The 19383-nt window shown below is 43.8% G+C and overlaps 1 protein-coding gene across 2 annotated transcripts in view; it reads right to left on the bottom strand.

Moving 5' to 3' along the window:
* The window catches only part of rassf1 (Ras association domain family member 1), a 116268-nt gene extending 97392 nt beyond the window's left edge, over positions 1 to 18876 (bottom strand). The window contains exon 1 of one of the 2 annotated variants that reach the window (XM_072280646.1): positions 18327 to 18876. In XM_072280646.1, the coding sequence (XP_072136747.1) occupies positions 18327 to 18669 (343 nt within the window). In that variant the 5' untranslated portion in view covers positions 18670 to 18876. The remainder of the gene's footprint in view (positions 1 to 18326) is intronic. The other variant, XM_072280645.1, reaches the window with a different exon arrangement.
* Positions 18877 to 19383: the final 507 nt, after the last annotated feature.

Here is a 19383-nt window from a genome sequence, read left to right as displayed (position 1 = left end):
GAGACCCTTTATCAGGACTGAAACGTTGACTACACTCTTTTCCATAGATGCTGCCTGGCCTGCTGAGTTCCTCCAGCATTTTGTCTGTGTTGTATCATATTATAATACCATTTTTACTTCAAGAACCCTGCTGTTCACAAAGCAACTACTACCTTACAGGTGAATGCACTCAAAGTGCACCACGGCCAATAAAGTTTTCTGTGAATGGCACTACACAAGTGCTTTGCCCATTTCCCTTCTGAAGCCATCTTCATATTGCATGATATTATTCGTCAAAGAAAAAGTCTTTCCATCAAGGAGCAGAAGTACGTATCTAGGTGTAGTTCTCCTTCCCTGTGGAAGCTAACGTAAGAAGAGCCTTAGGCTAATTAACCCGCTGTGCCTGCCCTGCCATGCAGTGAAACAGCAGGCACTGGTTCATCACTGTCACGTGAACAAAGGTACAGTGAAAAGCTTTGTCTATATGTCATTCATGCAGATCTTGTCACTGACAAGAACACCGAGATGGCAAAAGAATGGGGAATCCAACCAACTACCACCACCGTGGAGGAGGTACCACACCACCAGGTCCTCGATAAACATCAGGCTCCTGAGCCCGAATGGATAACTTCATTCACCTCAGTGCTTCACTGACTCCACCCATAAAGTTTCGCCTTCAAAGACTACATATCATGTTCTTGGTGTTTTTTAAAAATTATAATTTGCATGATTTGTCTTCTTTTGCATATTGGTTGCTTGTCAGTCTTTATTACTTATAGTTTTTCATAAGTTCCTTTGTATTTCTTTACTTTTCTGAAAATGCTTGCAAAAAATGAATCTCAAGGTAGGATATGGTGATGTACACGTACTTTAATAAGTAATTTACTTTGAACTTTGAATATAGTATAGCTACAAAGTGCAGTGCAGCTCAAAAATCAACTTCCGGACTCGACAACTAATCAAATGCATTGATGTCCTCCTATGGAAGAGAGTACCAAGCTTACAGAACCCGCTGCAGTAGGTGTCAGTTGAATACAGACTACAACACTGCCCCTATCACTACTCCAAGATGGCACAGATCCGATCAGGGTGTAAGGAGCAAGTACAGATGTCACTGACTTGCCCCACATTCACAGTGGGAGTGAGTCAACCTTCAGTGTAGCACACACAAAATGCTGGAGGAACTCAGCAGGTCAGACAGCATCTACGGCGAGGAATAAATAGTCTATATTTCGGGCCAAATCCTTTCACCAGGGCACCTTCAGTGCAGTATTGATGGAGTTAATATTTCAGTTCTTGCGAAAGGTCATCAACCTAAAATATTAACTGTTTCTTTCTCTTCAGATGCTACCCAATCTGCTATTTTCACTGACGTTTTCTGTTTTTTTAATTTATGATGGGGAGGGACTGAACTATGGGTGACAAAATGGAGTCCAGGTAGGCAGATACAAGTTCGGTGGGACAGGAGCAGGCAGAAACTATGGGTCTACCGAGATAGTCAGGCTTGTGTATCTTTGGAAGAAGGTAAAACCGAGCAGTACGGGGTGTGGGAATAATGAGTTTAGCGGCTGAGGATGGAAGGTCCCCAGAGTTGATAAGGGCGGTGATGGTGCGGGAGACAATGGTTTGATGGTTTTTGGTGGGGTCCTGTTCCAGTGGTAAGTAAGAGGAGGTGTCAGAGAGCTGACGTTTTGCCTCAGTAAGGTAGAGGTCCGTTCGCCAGACTACTACAGCACCACCTTTGTCAGCAGGTTTGATGGTGAGGTTGGGATTAGTGTGGAGAGAGTGGAGTAATCTGATCAACCATTCTATTTAACCCCCCTCCCCCACATTATTACCTCAGTCACTGCACTGTAAATACTATAAATCACTTTTTATAATGCTATTTAAATTATAATTACATGCTAGTATTTGTATATCTATGCACATTTTATTCTATATCCATACTTCTAACTTTATATAATTCTTTACTTTTTACTATTGATAAACATTGTTATTTTTCGTTGCGTTGTGCCAAATGACCACAGCAAATTTCTAATATATGAAAATGTATATGGCAAATAAAGTTGATCCGTGATAATAGCTTTATGGAAGACAAAACAATTTAATTTGGGCACGGCAAGACATAAATTTTGATAAATGTCTATGATCTGAAATACAAACTTTTGCTCTCTAACCGCAGATACTGTCAGAGCAGCTGACTGCAGTACTTTCCTATTTCCTGAATCTGCTGTTTTGTTGATTTCCATTGAAATACACTTAGTGGCCACATTATTAATGCAATCAGCCAATCATGTGGCAGTAACTCAATGCATAAAAGCATGTAGGCATAGTCAAGAGGTTCAATTGTTGTTCGGACCAAACATCAGAAAGGGGAAGAAAGGTTGTTTATTTTATGTTACTTTGACTGTGGAATGATTGCTGGTGCCAGATGGGGTAGTTTGAGTATCTCAGCTTTTGATCCCCTGGGATTTTGATGCACAACAATCTCTAGAGTTTACAGAGAATGGTGCGAGAAACAAAAAAACACATCCGGTGAGCAGCAGTTCTGTGGGCGAAAACACGTTGTTAATGAGAGGGGTCAGTGGAGAATGGCCAGGCTAGTTCAAGCCGACAGGAAGGTGAGAGTAACTCAGATGACCACACATTACAACAGTGGTGTGTACAAGAGCATTTCTGAATGCACAACACGTCAAACCTTGAAGTAGATGGGCCAAGCAGCAGAAGACCACTGAAGTGGCCACTGAATATATATTCATTGCTCCTTTCATGTGAGCTACAACACAAATGGTTTTATGAACTCAAATTAACTCACTGGAGGAAAGCAATCAACATAACTGAGAAACCATCTCAGATAGAGAAACCACATGATTGTTATATCAAAATTGATGTGCTGTTGAGTTCCTGTGTTGAAGTTTTTTTTAATTTTAAAGTAATCTAAAATCTTCATTTTGAATGTCGTGGCTACATTGATTTGTAGTGGCCTGAGAGATTAAACACTCTAAAGGAGCTAAAGCATTCGCCACTTCCTGTATCAACTTGTTAGCTGAGAGAAGTAGCGTATAGCCAGCTACAAGTCAGACCAGAGATTGGAGAAACAAGCCCAGTCACAGTCAAACTGGATCTGCAATGAACTTCTCTTCAGATCCCTGGGGCACCAGACTGCACGCTGACCTTGGTTAGCTGGAAAACCCAGCAGATTTCAATGGCAGCTACCCTGCAGATTCACTATACCCACTGTTTTCTTTCAACCATACAGCCTGGAGGTACTCTTTATTCATTTGGGTGGCAAGGTTGCTTACTCTGAAAATGCACAAAATATGAACATCTGAAGATGCATAGATACTGCCAGACTTGTTGAAGGAACTCAACAAATCAGGCAGCATCTGTGGAGGGGAATAAACTGCTGACGTTTAGGGCCAACACTCTGCTTTACTTGCTGAGTACTTGCAGCATTTTGTGTGCGTTGCTCAAAATTAACAGAATCTCTTGTGTTTATGACGAACACTGACCAACTCAAAGCATACAGGTACATTTCAGGATCAAGCCTGAATGGCTCGGCGTGTTTAGCCATAGGACAGATGCAAATTGACTGTATGGAAGGACTGGAAATGATGAGACCACAGTCTCTTCCAAGACCCCTTCAAGATCTTCTTGCAGTAATTGGATACTCTCTAACATCTCTGCCACAACCTGTATGACTATCCTGTGAGTGACTACCTACCTTCAGGAAGGGAAGGAAGGCAACAGAGAAGGGGAGAAAGGATTTTCAGCCTTTAGAACCTCTGCTTGTTGCCCCATAGAAGGGAGACAAAGGCAGAACATAAATTACTGACAAACTATATTTTGGACAATATATTCAAAAGGAGAGTTGCTTCTGAAGCATTTTCTCAATGTTTAGCTGCAAACCCAGCTGTCTGGGTCTTTAAGATCCACAAACGAACAAAAACCCTTAGAAAAGGGATTGATTCCTTCCCTACAATGAACGCATTCTTGAGAAAATTACTCATACAGCTGATGCTTCTTAAGAGAAATTATTTGCCAGTCGATGGGAGAGCCAGACAGAGAGCACTGCAAGTTGCTTTGTTTATAGAGAAGTACAGTGTGTCACTGTGATGGGCCTGATAAATGCATCAAGTACAGCTAGTCACTGGGTTTATATTCCACAGTCACAAACACACAGGGCTAGAAAGCCCGATTTACAACTTGCTCAACACCCCAACTCTACAAGTATGAGATGCAATTGATCCACAGGACAGACGCTGGCATTCCACATCAGTGACTTGGGAGATCCTGCTTTCTCTGGCGGACGGAGTGTAGGTGTTCAGCAAAACGATCTCCCAGCCTGCGTCGGGTCTTGCCAATATATAGAAGGCCACAACGGGAGCATCTCCCAGTGGCCACACATTTGAACTCCACATCCCATTCCCATTCTGATATGTCTATCCAGGGCCTCCTCTACTGTAAAGGTGAAGCCACACTCAGGTTGGAGGAACAACACCTTATATTCTGTCTGGGTAGCCTCCAACCTGATGGCATGAACATTGACTTCTCTAACTTCCGCTAATGCCCCACCTCCCCCTCATACCCCGTCCATTATTTATTTATATACACACACATTCTTTCTCTCTCTCTCTCTCCTTTTTCTCCCTCTGTCCCTCTGACTATACCCCTTGCCCATCCTCTGGGTTTCCCCCCCTTCCCCCTTTTCCTCCTCCCTGGGCCTCCTGTCCCATGACCCTCTCGTATCCCTTTTGCCAATCACCTGTCCAGCTCTTGGCTCCATCCCTCCTCCTCCTGTCCTCTCCTATCATTTTGGATCTCTCCCTCCCCCTCCCACTTTCAAATCTCTTACTAGCTCTTCCTTCAGTTAGTCCTGACGAAGGGTCTCGGCCCAAAACGTCGACTGCACCTCTTCCTAGAGATGCTGCCTGGCCTGCTGCGTTCACCAGCAACTTTGATGTGTGTTGCTTGAATTTTCAGCATCTGCAGAATTCCTCGTGTTTACGTAATTCCATTCCAGTTGAGTTGACCAGTAGTGATAGAAAGTTAATACAGACAAAATGTTCTTCACATAAATACTTTCATCACCACTGATCTACCCAAATGAACCACAGTTCTCAGCCCCTTTTCCAGACATACATGTCCTACTTTTTCCAGTTTTCCATTGCTACGTATCTGATAGTTTTCCTTAATTACACACGAGGAGGTTTGTGCATCGGCGTAGTTCATGTAATTATTGAATGATGTGTTATATTGGACATTACAGAGAATTTCCCAAAGTCTGAAGCTGCACTCATAGTCATTACTCTCCCACTTACTATTTTAAACCCCATTTTGCATCTCATTACATGACTCAGACTCTGAAGTCTTAAATCCCTCTTAAAGGCCGTGTTGGGGACATCAAGACCTTTCCAGTTAAGCAGACATCTAACACTTTCCAAGGCTTATTACAGAGTTGCCCATACTATACTGAGTGCTAATGATAAACTGGCTAACTCTTTTTAAAAAATATATATTGATTCAAGGGATATGGGCTTCACAAGCTGAGCCAATATTTAATTGCCCGTTCCTAGTTGCCCTTGCATCAGTGAGAGCAAGAACAGGATGATTTGGCAGATGGCTGAGAAATTGGTACGAGGGCAAGGATTTAGATTTCTGGATCAATGGGATCTCTTCTAGTGGAGGTATGACCTGCACTAAAAGGATGTGTTACTCCTGAACCTGAGGGGGACCTACAATCTTCTGGGCAGATTTGCTGGAGCTGTTGGGGAGGCTTTAACCTAATTTGGAAGAGGGATGGGAATCGGAGTGATAGGTCTGAGGATCGGGTAGTTGGTATAAAAGCAGATGCAGGGTGTAGTGAGACTGTGAGGGAGGACAGGCAGATGACAGGGTAAAATTGCAGTGAGTTGGATGAGTTAAAGTGTAACTTCAGAGCAAAATCGAAAAGAGTGATGAATACAGGACTGAGAGTGTTATATTTGAATGCACGCTGTATACAGAATAAGGTAGATGATTTTGTAACGCGGTTAAAGATTGACAGGTATGATGTTTTGGGCATCACTGAGTCGTGGCTGGAAGAAGTAGGGAGCTTAACGTCCAAGGATACACATTGTACTGAAAAGACAGGCATGTAGGGCATGTGTGGGCACGTGGCCAAGTGGTTAAGGCATTGGACTAGCTACCTGAAGGTCGTGAGTTCGAGCCCCAGCCGAGGGAACGTGTTGTGTCCTTGTGCGAGGCACTTAATCACACATTGCTCTGCGACGACACTGGTGCCAAGCTGTATGGGTCCTAATGACCTTCCCTTAGACAACATTGGTGTCATGCAGAGGGGAGACTTGGAGCATGGGCAACTGCTGGTCTTCCATACAACCTTGCCCAGGCCTGCGCCCTGGACAGTGAAGACTTCAGGCGCAGATCCATGGTCTCGCAAGACTAACGGATGCCTTTATATTTATATTAGGGCATGGAGTGGCTCTATTGGTAAAAAAATGAAATCAAATCCTTAGAAAGAGGTGACATAGGATTAGAAGATGTGAAGTGCTTATGGTTAGAGTTAAGAAATTGAAAGGGTTAAAAAAGTTCCTGATGGGAGTTATATTTTAGTCTCCAAACAGTAGCCAGGATGTGGAGTACAAATTTCAACAGCAGATAGAAGGGATATGTAAAAAGGGCAATGTTATGATAAATACGGGCGATTTCAATTTGCAGACTGATTGGGAAAATCAAGTTGGTGCTGGATCCAAAGAGAGGGAATTTGTAGAATGCCTATGAGATGGCTCTTAAAACACCATGTGGATGAGCCCACTAGTGGAAAGGCAATTCCAGGTGTGTTTTGTGTGATGAACCAGATTTGATTAGGGAGCCCTTAGGAAGCAGTGATCATAGTATGATAGAATTCACCCTGCAGCTTGACAGGGAGAAGCTCAAGTCAGATGTATCAGTATTACAGTGGAGGAAAGGGAGAGGAACTGGCCAAAGTTGATTGGAAGGGAACACTAGCAGGTATGGTGGCAGAACAGCAACTGATGGAAGTCCTAGGAGCAATCAGAACACCCAGGATAGATACATCAGTGTGAAGTGAGTGGGAATCTTTTAAAAACCAATAGGAGAGAAAAGATGAAATACGTATGTAAGCGAGCCAATAATATAAAAGAGGATACCGAAAGATTTTTTTCCAGATAAATAAAGAGTAAAAGAGAGGAAAAAGTAGATATTGCACCACTAGAAATATACATTGGAGAGGTAGTAATGGGGGATGAACTTACTATGTATTTATAGGAGATAACAGCAAAATTAGAGCATTCAGCCTATCAAATCTGCACCAGCCTTCACTGTGGAAGACACTAGCAATATGTCAGAAATTCAGGAGTGCTGGGGGCAGAACTGAGTATAGTTGCTGTTGCTAAGGGGAAGGTGCTTGCGGAAGATGAAAGGTCTAAAAGTAGATAGATCACCTGGACCAATGAACTACACCCCAAGGTTCTGAAAGAGGTAGCTGACAAGATAGCGGAGCATTAGTATGATCTTTCAAGAATCACTAGATTCTGGAATAGTTCTGGAGGACTGGAAAATTGCAAATAACACTCCAATCTTTAAGAAGGGAGGAAGGTTGAGAAAAAAACAAATGATTCTCTCCCTTCTCCAGCCTTGTATCCCCTTTTGCCAATCAACTTCACAGCTCTTGGCTTCATCCCTCCCCCTCCTGTCTTCTCCTATCATTTCGGGTCTCCCTCTCCCCCTTCCACTTTCAAATCTCTTACTATATTTTTTTCCCGTTGGTCCTGACGAAGAGTCTCGACCCGAAACGTCGACCGTACTTCTTCCTATATATGTTGCCTGGCCTGCTGCGTTCCCCCAGCATTTTGTGTGTGTTGCTTGAAATGATAGGCAGTTAGCCTGACTTCAGTGGTTGGGAAGATGTTGGAGTCCATTATTAAGGATGAGATTTTGGTGTACTTGGAGGCACATAATAAAATATGCCAAAGTGAGCATGAACCCTTCAGAGAAAACCTTGCCTGACAAATCTGTTGGAATTCTTTGAGGAAATAACAGGCAGGATAGACAAAGGAGAGTCAAAATGGGTGTTGATTATTTGTAACTTCAGAAGGCCTTTGACAAGGTGCCGCACGTGCGGCTGCTAATCAAGAGCCCATGGTATTACAGGAAAGGTACTAGCATGGATAGGAGATTGCCTGACTGGAAGGAGGCAACGTGTGGAATAAAGGGGGCCTTTTTTGGTTGGCTGCCGGTGACTAGTGGTGTTCTGCAGGGGTTGGTTATGGGACCATTTCTTTTCACGTTATATGTGAAAGATCTGGTTGACAGAATTGATGGCTTTGTGGCCAAGTTTGCAGATGATACAAATTTAAGAGGAGGGGTAGGTCATGTTGAAGAAGCAGGGAGTTTGCAGAAGGACTTAGACAGAATGGAAGAATGGACAAAGAAGTGGCAGATGGAATATGGGGTAAAGAAGTGTATGGTCTTGCACTTAGGTAGAAGGAACAAAGGCCTAGACTATTTTCTAAACAGGAAAAAAATTCAAAAATCAGAGGTGCAAAGGGTCTTGGGAATCCTCATGCAGGATTCCCCAAAGTTTAATTTGCAGGTCAAGTCATTGAATACATTTAAAGCAGAGATTGATAGGTTCTTGATTAGGCAGGGCATCAAAGATTACGTGGAGAAGGCAGGAGAATGGGGTTGAGAGGGATAATAAATCAACAATGATGGAATGGCTGAACAGATTTGATGGGCCAAATGGCCTAATTATGCACCTATTTTTATGGTCTTAAGATGGTGATGATCAGACTTCTTGAATCACCGTCGTCCTTGAGGTGTGGGTGTACTCAGAGTGCTGTTACGGAAAGCTTTGCAAAATAAAAATCAGTCCAAATCATTCCAAACCTGACCCAGTCCAAAATACTTCTAATGCTTTGTAATCTCAAGGCATCTAGATGAGCAACACATTCTTTGGATTAGGCCTATGCTAACGAATCTTTGTCATAGAGTTGGGTCTTATACTGTGGTGAGGCAGCGCACTGACAGAGAGAAGTCGCTTCCTGTGCTTCCTCTGGCTATTTGTGGCCCTATCACATCACACAGCACTGAACCATAGGCTACTGATTTAGGAAGGTGCCAGTCTGGCCCAATCCAACCCAAGTCTGAGGATATAATCTTTGTTTGCCATCCAATGCAAAGCCGTTTCTCATTAGATAGCCGGGGACTGAGTATTATTAGAGTGTGCAGTGTTCTGACTGGCCTCTCCCTACACGATGCTTCAGATGGGCTGACAATGTCCACTCTGTGCCTGGACAACAAAGACAATAATTGACCCAACAGTGCTCAGAACAGACAATGAGTGCCGAAAACAATGAGCATTGAGTGAACTGCACAGAGCCTCTGATGAGGTGTCGGTTGGGAAGTGTGGCAACAAGAGTCAGCTCCAACCTTGAACCACATTTTGAAGATGGTGATGTTCAAAGAACATGTTACGTGGACAGAAGAAATAGGAGTAGGAGGCCACTCGGCCCATTAAGCCTACTCCACCATCTTAACTGAAGATCTGGCTGACTGGTGCCATGACAACAACCTCTCGCTCAATGATAGCAAGATCAAACAGATGATTATTGAATTCAGAAGGAGGTAAGGTCTAGGAGCCAGTCTTCATCGGGGGCTCAGAGGTAGAGAAGGTCGGCAACTTTAAATTCCTCAGGGTTATCATTTCAGAGGATCTGTCCTGGGTCCAGCTGTAAGTGCCATTATGAAGAAAGCATGGCAGCACCTCAACTTACTTAGAGGTTTGTGAAGATTCAGCATATTATCTAAAACTTAGCCAAACTTCCATAGATGTGTGGTGGGGAGTATACTGACTGGTTGCATCACGGCCTGGTCTGGAAATACCAATGCCCTAGTATGGAAAGATCCTATAAAAAGTAATATGGCCCAGTCCATCGGGGTAAAACCCAGTACACCACTGAGCACATCTACACAGGATGCTATTGCAGGAATGCAGCATTCACCATCAAGGACCCCCACTACATAGAACATGCTCTCTTCTTACTGCTGCCATCAGAGAGAAGGTACAGGAGCATCTGGACCTGTACCACCAGGTTCAGGAAGTTAATGCCTCTCAACCATCAGGCTCTTGAACTTCACTTGCCCCATCACTGAATTGTTCCCACAACTTAGGGATTCACTAGAGGACTCTTCACCTTATGTTTTCAGTATTTATTGTTTGTTTATTTACTTTTTCCCCCTCTTTCTTTTTTTGTATTTGCACAGTTTGTTGTTTTTTTGCACATTGATTGTTGTCTGTCCTATTGGGTGTGGTCTTTCATTGATACTATTGTGTTTCTTGTATTGAGTGTGAAAGCCCACAGGAAAATGAATCTCAGGGTTGTATATGGTGGCATATATACACTTTGATAATAGGTTTACTTTGAACCCTGATCTGCCCTGACCTCATTTCATTTGTTTCAGTTCGCCATCGCCCTCAATTCCATAAAACTTTCAGAAATGTATCTACTTCCTCTTTGAATACCACCTTTGGGGCAAGGAATTCCAGCAATTCACTAACCTCTACAGCAACTTGTTCCTACACACATCATTTTAAATGATTTTCCCCTTCACTCAACCCTTTCCACCCTAGTCCCGGAAAATAATCTCAGCACACAAGGCAGCAAGACCTCCAGGGTAAACACATCCAAAGGCTATGTATCTGCAGGAGGACTTGCCGTTTAAGAGCCAGATGCTCCCCTGCTCGTCCTCATCTAAAGTCATTTGCTTCAACTTTAGAAAATTCAATGCAAAACAGTCTCAAGAAAGATGTCCAAGTTAAGTCAGCATCTCTAAAGAACAAAAAAACTGACAGTAGACCATTCCAAAGGAAAGTTATGATCTCTGTTCCAACAATGCAGCTGACACATTTTACCTTTAATAATTTCAGAAATAATATTGATAAGACTATAAGACCAGAAGACATGGGATCAGCATTGGGCCATTTGACCCATCGAGTCTGCAATGCCATTCCATCATGGCTGATTTATTATCCCTTTCAACCCCATTCTCTTACCTTCTCCCTGTAACCTTTTGATGCCAAGAACCTATCAAACTCTGTTTTAAATATACACAATGACTTCGCATCCACAGCCATCTGTGGCAATGAATTCCAGAGATTCACCAGCCTCTAGCTAAAGCAATTCCTCCTCATCTCTGTTCTGAAGGGACATCCTTGTACTCCGAGGCTGTGCACTCTAGTCCTGTACTCCCCCACTATAGGAAACATCCTCTCCAATCAACTCTATCCAGACCTTTCAGTATTTGACTGGTTTCATTGAGATCCTCCCTCATACTTTTAAATTCTACATCTAAAATTCATTAATTCAGGGAAAAATCTAGATTCTCAGGCAAAAATGTATTTTGAGTTATTGGGAGGCAGAAAAAAATTGGTCAGAGTTACCTTTTAAGGCAGTTTCAGGAAGGAATTCCAGCGTGCACAAGAGATTGCAGATACTGGAATCTGGAGCAACAAACAATCTGCTGGGGAAGCTCAGCGAGCTGAGCTGTACCCATGGGGGAGAGAGAATTGAAGATGATTTGGATCAAAACCCTTCAACCCAAAACTCTGGCAATTCCTTTCCTCCCACACATGCTGAGTTCCTCCAGCGTATCGTTCCAGAGCACTTAGCTCAGTCAGCTGAAGCCATGGTCCCAATGATAGATTAAAAGAATATCAACGTGCAGAGATGGTGTAGCTGGTTTCAAACCAGGAACAGATACCGAGCCTGACTAACCATGCTACTTACCTTAATTTTTAGTATATGTAACAGCTTAATAATACCTTAAAATAAACACTACACTTTGCACAGCTGAACCAGGCAAACATTAAACTTTCGCTGTCTGATTAATTAGCAGAAGCAATTTTGAGTGGGTTCTGCTCGGAGTCGGGGCCCAGTACCTACCGCTTCTTTGATATGATTAACACAACGATGACAGTGGATCCTTGATACTGGGTATTATAAACAGAACAGATTCTGCAGATGCTGGAAATCCAGAGCAACACATACAAAATGTTGGAGGAACTCAGCTGGTCAGACAGCACCAACGAGAGGAAATCTACAGATGCTGGAAATCCAGAGCAATAGTCACAAAACTTGGGAGGAACTCAGCAGGTCAGGTCAATGTTTCAGGCTGTGACCCTTCATCAGGACTGGAAAGAAAGGGGGAAGAAGCCTAAATAAGTTGGTGGGGGAAGGGAAGGAGCACTTACACACATGAGATTCTACAAATGCTCTTATATATCTCTTGAGAGTGGATTATTGGTTATAACCACAATGACACGAACATTGAGGCAATTTCCTTCACAGTAAAAAGCTTTGACTCCAAAAAGGCAGAAGTAGTTGAGACAGAGGATGGCACAAGGGGAACAGACATCATTATTACCCTGCAGTAGGGAACAGTATCTTGAGGCATTGGGGTAAATAACTTCATCAGCTGTGGTTAATCAAAAGTTATGGGTTGAGTGGCAACAAACAGCTGAAGTTATGAACTCTGGTCAAGTGTATTGATAAACTTGACACCCACAAATAGCAGCTCAGACGTCAGCAGTATGAGGTTTTTCTGAGAACGGCCCGCCCCAAGCAACAGCAGTGCACTAAGTAGAATTTTAAAAACAGACAGCTCTGATAACATTTGCATACAAGGTACATGGCTACATTCTCTTCAGGCACCGGCAGCAGGAAGAGGAAGTCTGTGCAACTGGCTGCTTGGGAGAACAAGGAACAGCTGGAATTTTTCACCTCACTGCTCAGGGACTTGGTGAGAGGGATAATGTTGCAAGGGAGAGTTAACAGGAATGCGGGAGAGAATTAAATGTGATTCGAACACAAGAACACAGGAGCAGGGGAAGAGCACCAGCCCCTTCAATTTAATACGATCGTGGCAGATCTATCCTGGTGTGAGCTCCTTTTCTGTGCCATTTTTCTATGCCCCTCTATTAGGATCAGTGGGTGGTTGATGGTCGGCACAGATTCAGAACAGTAGAGCACAAGAACAGGCCATTTGGCCCACAATGATCTGCTGAACCACTTGATTAATGACACCCAATCCCTTCTGCCCTCATCTGGTCCACCTCCTTCCTTTCTCTGCATATTCCCACATCTACCTAAGAGCATCTTAAACACCACGATTGTACCTGCCTCTACCACCACCCCTGGCCATACATTCTAGGCACTCATCATTCTCTGTCTAAACATAAAACTTGCTCCACACATCTCCTTTGAACTTTGCCACTGGTGGGCTGGAAGGCCAGTTTCTATACCGCATGGCTTTATTATGACTGGGGGCAGAAGGCGGCTACTAACACTGCATCATTTCTCAAGCATTCCCACTTCTTGTCTACCACAGTTCTCCTTAATTCAGATACTTGGAAGGCGGACACATTTTAGGTGTTGCTTCTCAAGCCAGTCACATCCACTCATTTTAATTACTTGGTCATCTTAAGCCAAGACAGCTTTGGCAGGCAGACGTAGGAGGCAACTTTATTAAAGTATTTTTTAAGGCTCCTTGTGTTCAGAGGAACACCCCTTATTCCCAAATTAAAAATCAGCATTTAAAAATTCTTAATGGAATGGATAGGAAAGGGCAGGACCCCAACAGCATTGATACACAGAGGGATCTTGGGTTGCAAGGCCATAGCTCCCTGAAAGTGGCATGGTCAGGGCACTGATAATAAAAGTCAGGAAGTCAGGTTGAGCCTGTAGAAAACTTTGGTCAGGCCACACTTGAAATATTGTGCACAATTCTGGTCACTACATTACAGGAACAATGGGGGAGGTTCTGGAGAGAAAGAAGAGCAGATTCACCAGGATGTTGCTTGGATTAGAACAAATGAGCTACACGGAGAGTTCGGTCAAATTTAAGTTGTGTCTCTGGAGCGTCAGGTACTGAGGGGTGAAGTATTGTATATAAAATTATGAGTGGCCTAGAAAGGGTGGATGGTCAGAAACCTTTTTCCACAGGCATTATAGTTGGCACAGATCTTGTGTTATGACGGCTGTTTTTGTGCTGTACTGTTTCATTCAATGGAATAAATAATAATATCCACAGTGCCATTCAAGTCATTTACCCAGTTTCAAAACCAATGTCCAAGTTCCACAGAAGCCTTCCCTTACCCCTTTGCATCTAATCCACTCAAAGTTTACCTTCTGTTCTTTCTTTTTTCCTGCGGGCATTTATATTGCTTCATTATACACTTGGGAATCCAAATGTGCTTCGTGAAGGGATCTGGGATAAATGCATTCAATGGGCATTTAATTAGACAGAAGGAGAACTGAAAGGAACTGATTTTAAAAAGAATCATCGCTTGTCCAGTGTTGGATGGGAGAAAGGCAAGAAGAGGTCATCTTTGAATTTCCACTGAATTATGGTTCATGGGCACTAACCTCCCCACCATCTGGGATACCTTTAAAAGGTGAAGCCTATAAAAGGTAGCATCCGTCATTAACAACCCCCCACCACCCAGGACATGCCCTCTTCTCATTATTACCATCAGGGAGGAGGTACAGGAGTCTGAAGCCCCACACTCAATGTTTTAGGGACAATACCTTGCCCTGCACCATCAAATTTCTGAACGGTCCACGAATCCATGAACACTACCTCACCATTTCACTCTCTCTTTGCACTATTTAATTTTTATTTATTGTAGCTTAGTCATTTTTATATATTGCTCTGTACTGCTGCCACCAAACAAACTTCACAACATAGGTCATTGATAACAAACCTGATTCTGATTCGAAACAAGTTTAAATCTAGAAAGGTGATTGGGGAAATTAGACCTTTTATTTGCACCTGAAGACTCCTTGGAATACAGGATGTGTAATTGGCTATTGAAGCAGAGACTGTCGCAGATTATAAAGTGAACTGGGTAGGCACTTGCAAAGGCAAGGTGCCACAATTTCATGTTTTGCCGCTAACAGAAAAGCACTGGCAGGGCACCTACATTACAGCCATCGGCGGTTTCGAGTGATTCTCAAAGCATTTACTCAGTCGAACAACACACTAGATAACATCAGAAACTAAATGTGACAAGCTTGCTGGGGAGGTACTTTTCAAACAAAGTGATTTTCATGTGAACTTTCACAGTAATAGTTTAAATGTGAGAATTGGACTTGGGCTTTAATGCCCTGTTCTGCCCAACTCCATTACTCCAGCTGCATTTACTGGCCTTGAAATATCTCTTGGTTACATGCACCAGAGCTGATGTGGCTCACTTCTTACCCCGCCGATGTCAGGGATTGCCAGCACCAACTGAAAGAGCATGGCCAAGTCTTCCCGTTGACTGGGAGCAAACAACCGTTTTTCAGAGCTTGTCCTGCACTACCAGGACATGGAGGACAAGTTCACATTAATTCTTTATACATCAATGAAAATATTTTATTTTATTTAGTGATTCAGCACAGTAACCGGCCCAGTGAGCCTAAACCACCTACTTACATCCATGTGACCAATTAACCTTTAACTCTTTGGAATGTGCAAGGAAACCAAAGCACCTAGGGGAAACTTGTGTGGTCATGGGGAGAACATACAAACTCCTTACAGACAGCGGTGGGTTTGAACCTGAATCTCTGGCTTTGTAATAGCATTATACAAACCACTATGCTACTTTGCCATAATATATATATGTTATTACAGCGCCAGTGACCAGGGTCCGACAGTATCTGTGGAAGGAGAAACAGTTAATAGCTCAAATTGGAGACCATTCATAAGAAATTACATTGACTGTTCTCTCTCCACTTTTGCTGTCAGAACCCTTGAGTGTTTCCTGTATTCTTTCCTTGGATATTGAAATTCTAGTAAGACTTAATTCTTGAAATCCCAGCCAATGCCATACGATAAAATGTTGATGAAACATTAACAAGAACACAGAATACAGTGCAGCAAAAGTACAGGGCCTTTGGCCCACAGTGTCTGTACAAATATGATACCAAATTAAACTAATCTCTTCTGTCTACACATAATCCACACAGATAGCCTCTTAAATATCACTATAGTATCTGCATCCACCACTAACCCTGGCAGCTCATTCCAGGCAGTTGAAACTTTTTGTTTAAAAACAACGTGCCAGCACACCTCCCTTAAACTTTCCCACATTATCTTAAATGAATGCCATCAAGAACTTGACATTTCAACCCTGGGTAAAAGACTCTTGCTAACCACCCTATCTATGCTTTCCACAGTTTTATACATTTCTTCCAGGTCTTCCTTCAGCCTCCAGAACTCCAGATAAATCGACCCAAGTGTGTTCAACCTCTCGTTATAGCTAATATACTCTAATCCAAATAGTATCCTGGTAAACTTCACCTACGCCCTTTCCGAAGCCTTCACCTCCTTCCTGTAATGGGTCACACAGAATTTTTCCCTTTCTGTTTCTCCTTCCACAGACTCTGCCTGACCTGCTGAGTGCCTCCAGGATGAACGTGCATCACTGGGCCACATACCCAACAGGTACAAACATCTGGTAAGCAGAACCTGTGCTTTCAAGGTGATTAACTGGCCATCAATTCCACTGAAGCATGTGAAAGTCAAGGAAGGTGCGACAGAAATGTAGGCTTTTTTTTCTCCTGAGAGTGGAGCATAGGTACACCATCTTTCCAAGAGATGCTGGAGATCCAGAATAACACACACAAAATGCTGGAGGAACTCAGTAGGTCAGGAAGCATCTATGAGAAGCAATGAAAAGCCGACATTTCAGGCCAAGACCCTTCCAACTACTAACTTTAAACAAACCAAAAATATAATGATCAGCAAATTCCCTGCAAGCCACCAACTGGTTAAACATTCCAGTCTTCATCAGAACCTCAGTTGTGGCTTCGCTTTCCTATTTTTATGTCAGCTTTCCAGTGCCTGTGCGTTTTTTTGATTTTCAGGAGTTGAATGAGTGGCGGCAGCTGGCAGCCAACAGCACACAGCGAGGATTGAGCCAAGGTTATTCCTTGTATGAACAGGCAGCTGCTTTCACTGCCAGGGGGAAGGACAACAAGGAGATCTCGCTTTCTAACAATCACACCCTCACCAAAGCCATTCTCGGCTGAGCAGAGCACAATTAAGTATTTCTGTGGTCCTTTTGCATCATCGTATTAATAATTTGCCAGCCAGACTACAAATCCAATGCACTAATACCCTGATGACTGCCATCTCACATCCAATAAACACCCCCCCCCATCCATTTTCAAATTATTCCAGAAGATTTTACTGGAGAGCGGGTGGAAGTGGATAGACCTCTCAATGGGACTGGGCAGGAATGCAATAACCTTGACCCTTTATTTTCTCCTTTAAATGTTATATTATATTAATATATAATTAATATAAAATATTATAGAGTTTACACCATAAATTCTACAATAGCAAATTATGAAAAAAAAGTATTAATACTGAAACTCTGAAATAAGAATAGCAAGTGTTGGGAAAGGCAGTTAACATCGGAACAGTTCTGAAGAGCGATGTACTGTACTGGCATTGGAGAGGGTCTAAAATAGGTTCACTAGAATGATCCCAGGAATGAAAGAGTTAATTGTGTAAGGAGTGTTTGATGATTCCGGGCCTGTACTCACAATTTAAAAGAATGGGGAATCTCATTGAAACCCATCGAATACTGAAAGGCCTGGACAGAGCCGATGTTTTCATTAGTGGGGAAGTCCAGGACCAGAGTATCTTTAGAACAGAGATGAGGAGGAATTTCTTTAGGCAAAGGATGGTGAATCTGTGGAATTCATTGCCATAGACGGCTGGGGAGGCCAAGTCATTGGGTATATTTAAGGCGGTGGTTGATAGGTTCTTGATTAGTAAAAATGTCAAAGGTTACGGGGAGAAGGCCGGGGAAGGGGGTTGAGATGGATAATAAATCAGCTATGACGACGGAAGTGGTGGAGGTGACTCGAAAGCCAATGGGGTCGAATTCTACTGTGTCTTTATGATTATAACGAAAGGCGGGTAGGCTTGACGGGCTATGTGGCCTTCTCTTGCTTCTATTTTCCTGTGTTCTGTTTTCTGAACCCCGTCCCTGTCCTATGTCTTATGAAAGGTCTCCAACCTGAAAACTTAACTTTTTCTTTCCACAGATGCCGTCTGACCCGCTGAGTTTTTATACCCATCACTAACTTCACAATGTTACATCAAATCAAGCCCGGCGACCCATGATTTGCACTGAGCACGCACAGAATCTCTCTTGATGTACTGTACTTGGTGCGTTTATTACTCCTGAATTCTGGTCGCGATCCCTCTCTGATACAAGTATTTCAGATTCCCAGTTCAAAGTCCATCTACTCATTCCCCTACTGACTTACTTGCACACTGTAGACTTTGCTTGTACAGTCCCCAGATAAAGTCCCCGCACAGATCGCACCAGCTGGGCTGGGTCTGGGTACAGGGGCTGAAATCGTGTCCTTCCCCCGCAGCTTCTGTCAGCCTCGGGTCTCGGTCCACCAGCAAAAAGCGCTTCTTCCCCGACTCCCTGCCGCTCTTGCCCCGGTCCTGACCGCTGGCCGCCCGCACCTTCGGGCTGATCCTCATGGCGTTCGTCCTCTCCAAACCCGGGGAGCGGCAGACCGACTTGTAACTGCCCGAGCTGGGAGCCCCGTCCGACCGCTGGGAGTCTCTCAGATTCCGCAGCTCTATTAACTCAGCCATGAGAAAGTGAGAGACAGGGCGATGGGTTCGAGCCCCCGAGCAGACTCGAGGTGAGCGGTTTAGAATTAAGCAACGCAAAGCCTAACAAACAAGTCCAAACAAACAGTCCAACCAGGGTTAAAATTGTGGTTTAATTCCACTCAGCTCGATTAAAAGTTGCATCTGCCACTGTCCCGGACCGAGTAACTGCTCACTTCTCCGTTACTCCAATCATCGTTAGAAAGACCCGCCCCTCCAGCCGCTCCCATTCAAACCAGTGTCGCCACCCAACAGCGGAGACGCGAGTCGCGGCGCAAACGCTGGGGTAGGTTCCAGTTGCAACCAATGACCGTCGAGTCCCGTAGTTTATTTCCAAATAAAAGCCTTAAACCCTGCTTAAAGGAGGAGAGCAAGTTGCGGCGTGGTGGCGGACTGTGGGAAGATCTGCGTCGGTAATAATGTTGATGGTGTCCCGGAGCTGGCAGCGCCGAGATCTCAGCGGCTGCTCAGCCCTGGTGCAGCGCGGAGCCAGGCGCGGGTCCGTCTCCGCCGCGCGTACCGCCGAGCACCACGCATTGTTTACTAAATCCAACCACATGTCCGGGACATGCCTGCGTTGGCCCCAAAGTATGGGAATTTGTGTTAATTGTTGCTGCAGACATGCGACATGAACCCTGGGTCACCGACATTGGGCAGGTTGCCGGGACTTTGGTGTGTGTGCTCCGGTGTGGACAT

The sequence above is a fragment of the Mobula birostris genome, chromosome 16 (assembly GCF_030028105.1).
Source record: "Mobula birostris isolate sMobBir1 chromosome 16, sMobBir1.hap1, whole genome shotgun sequence".
NCBI lineage: Eukaryota > Metazoa > Chordata > Chondrichthyes > Myliobatiformes > Myliobatidae > Mobula > Mobula birostris.
The sequence above is the reverse complement of the archived record's forward strand: the minus strand, read 5'-3'. Positions and strand labels throughout refer to the sequence as shown.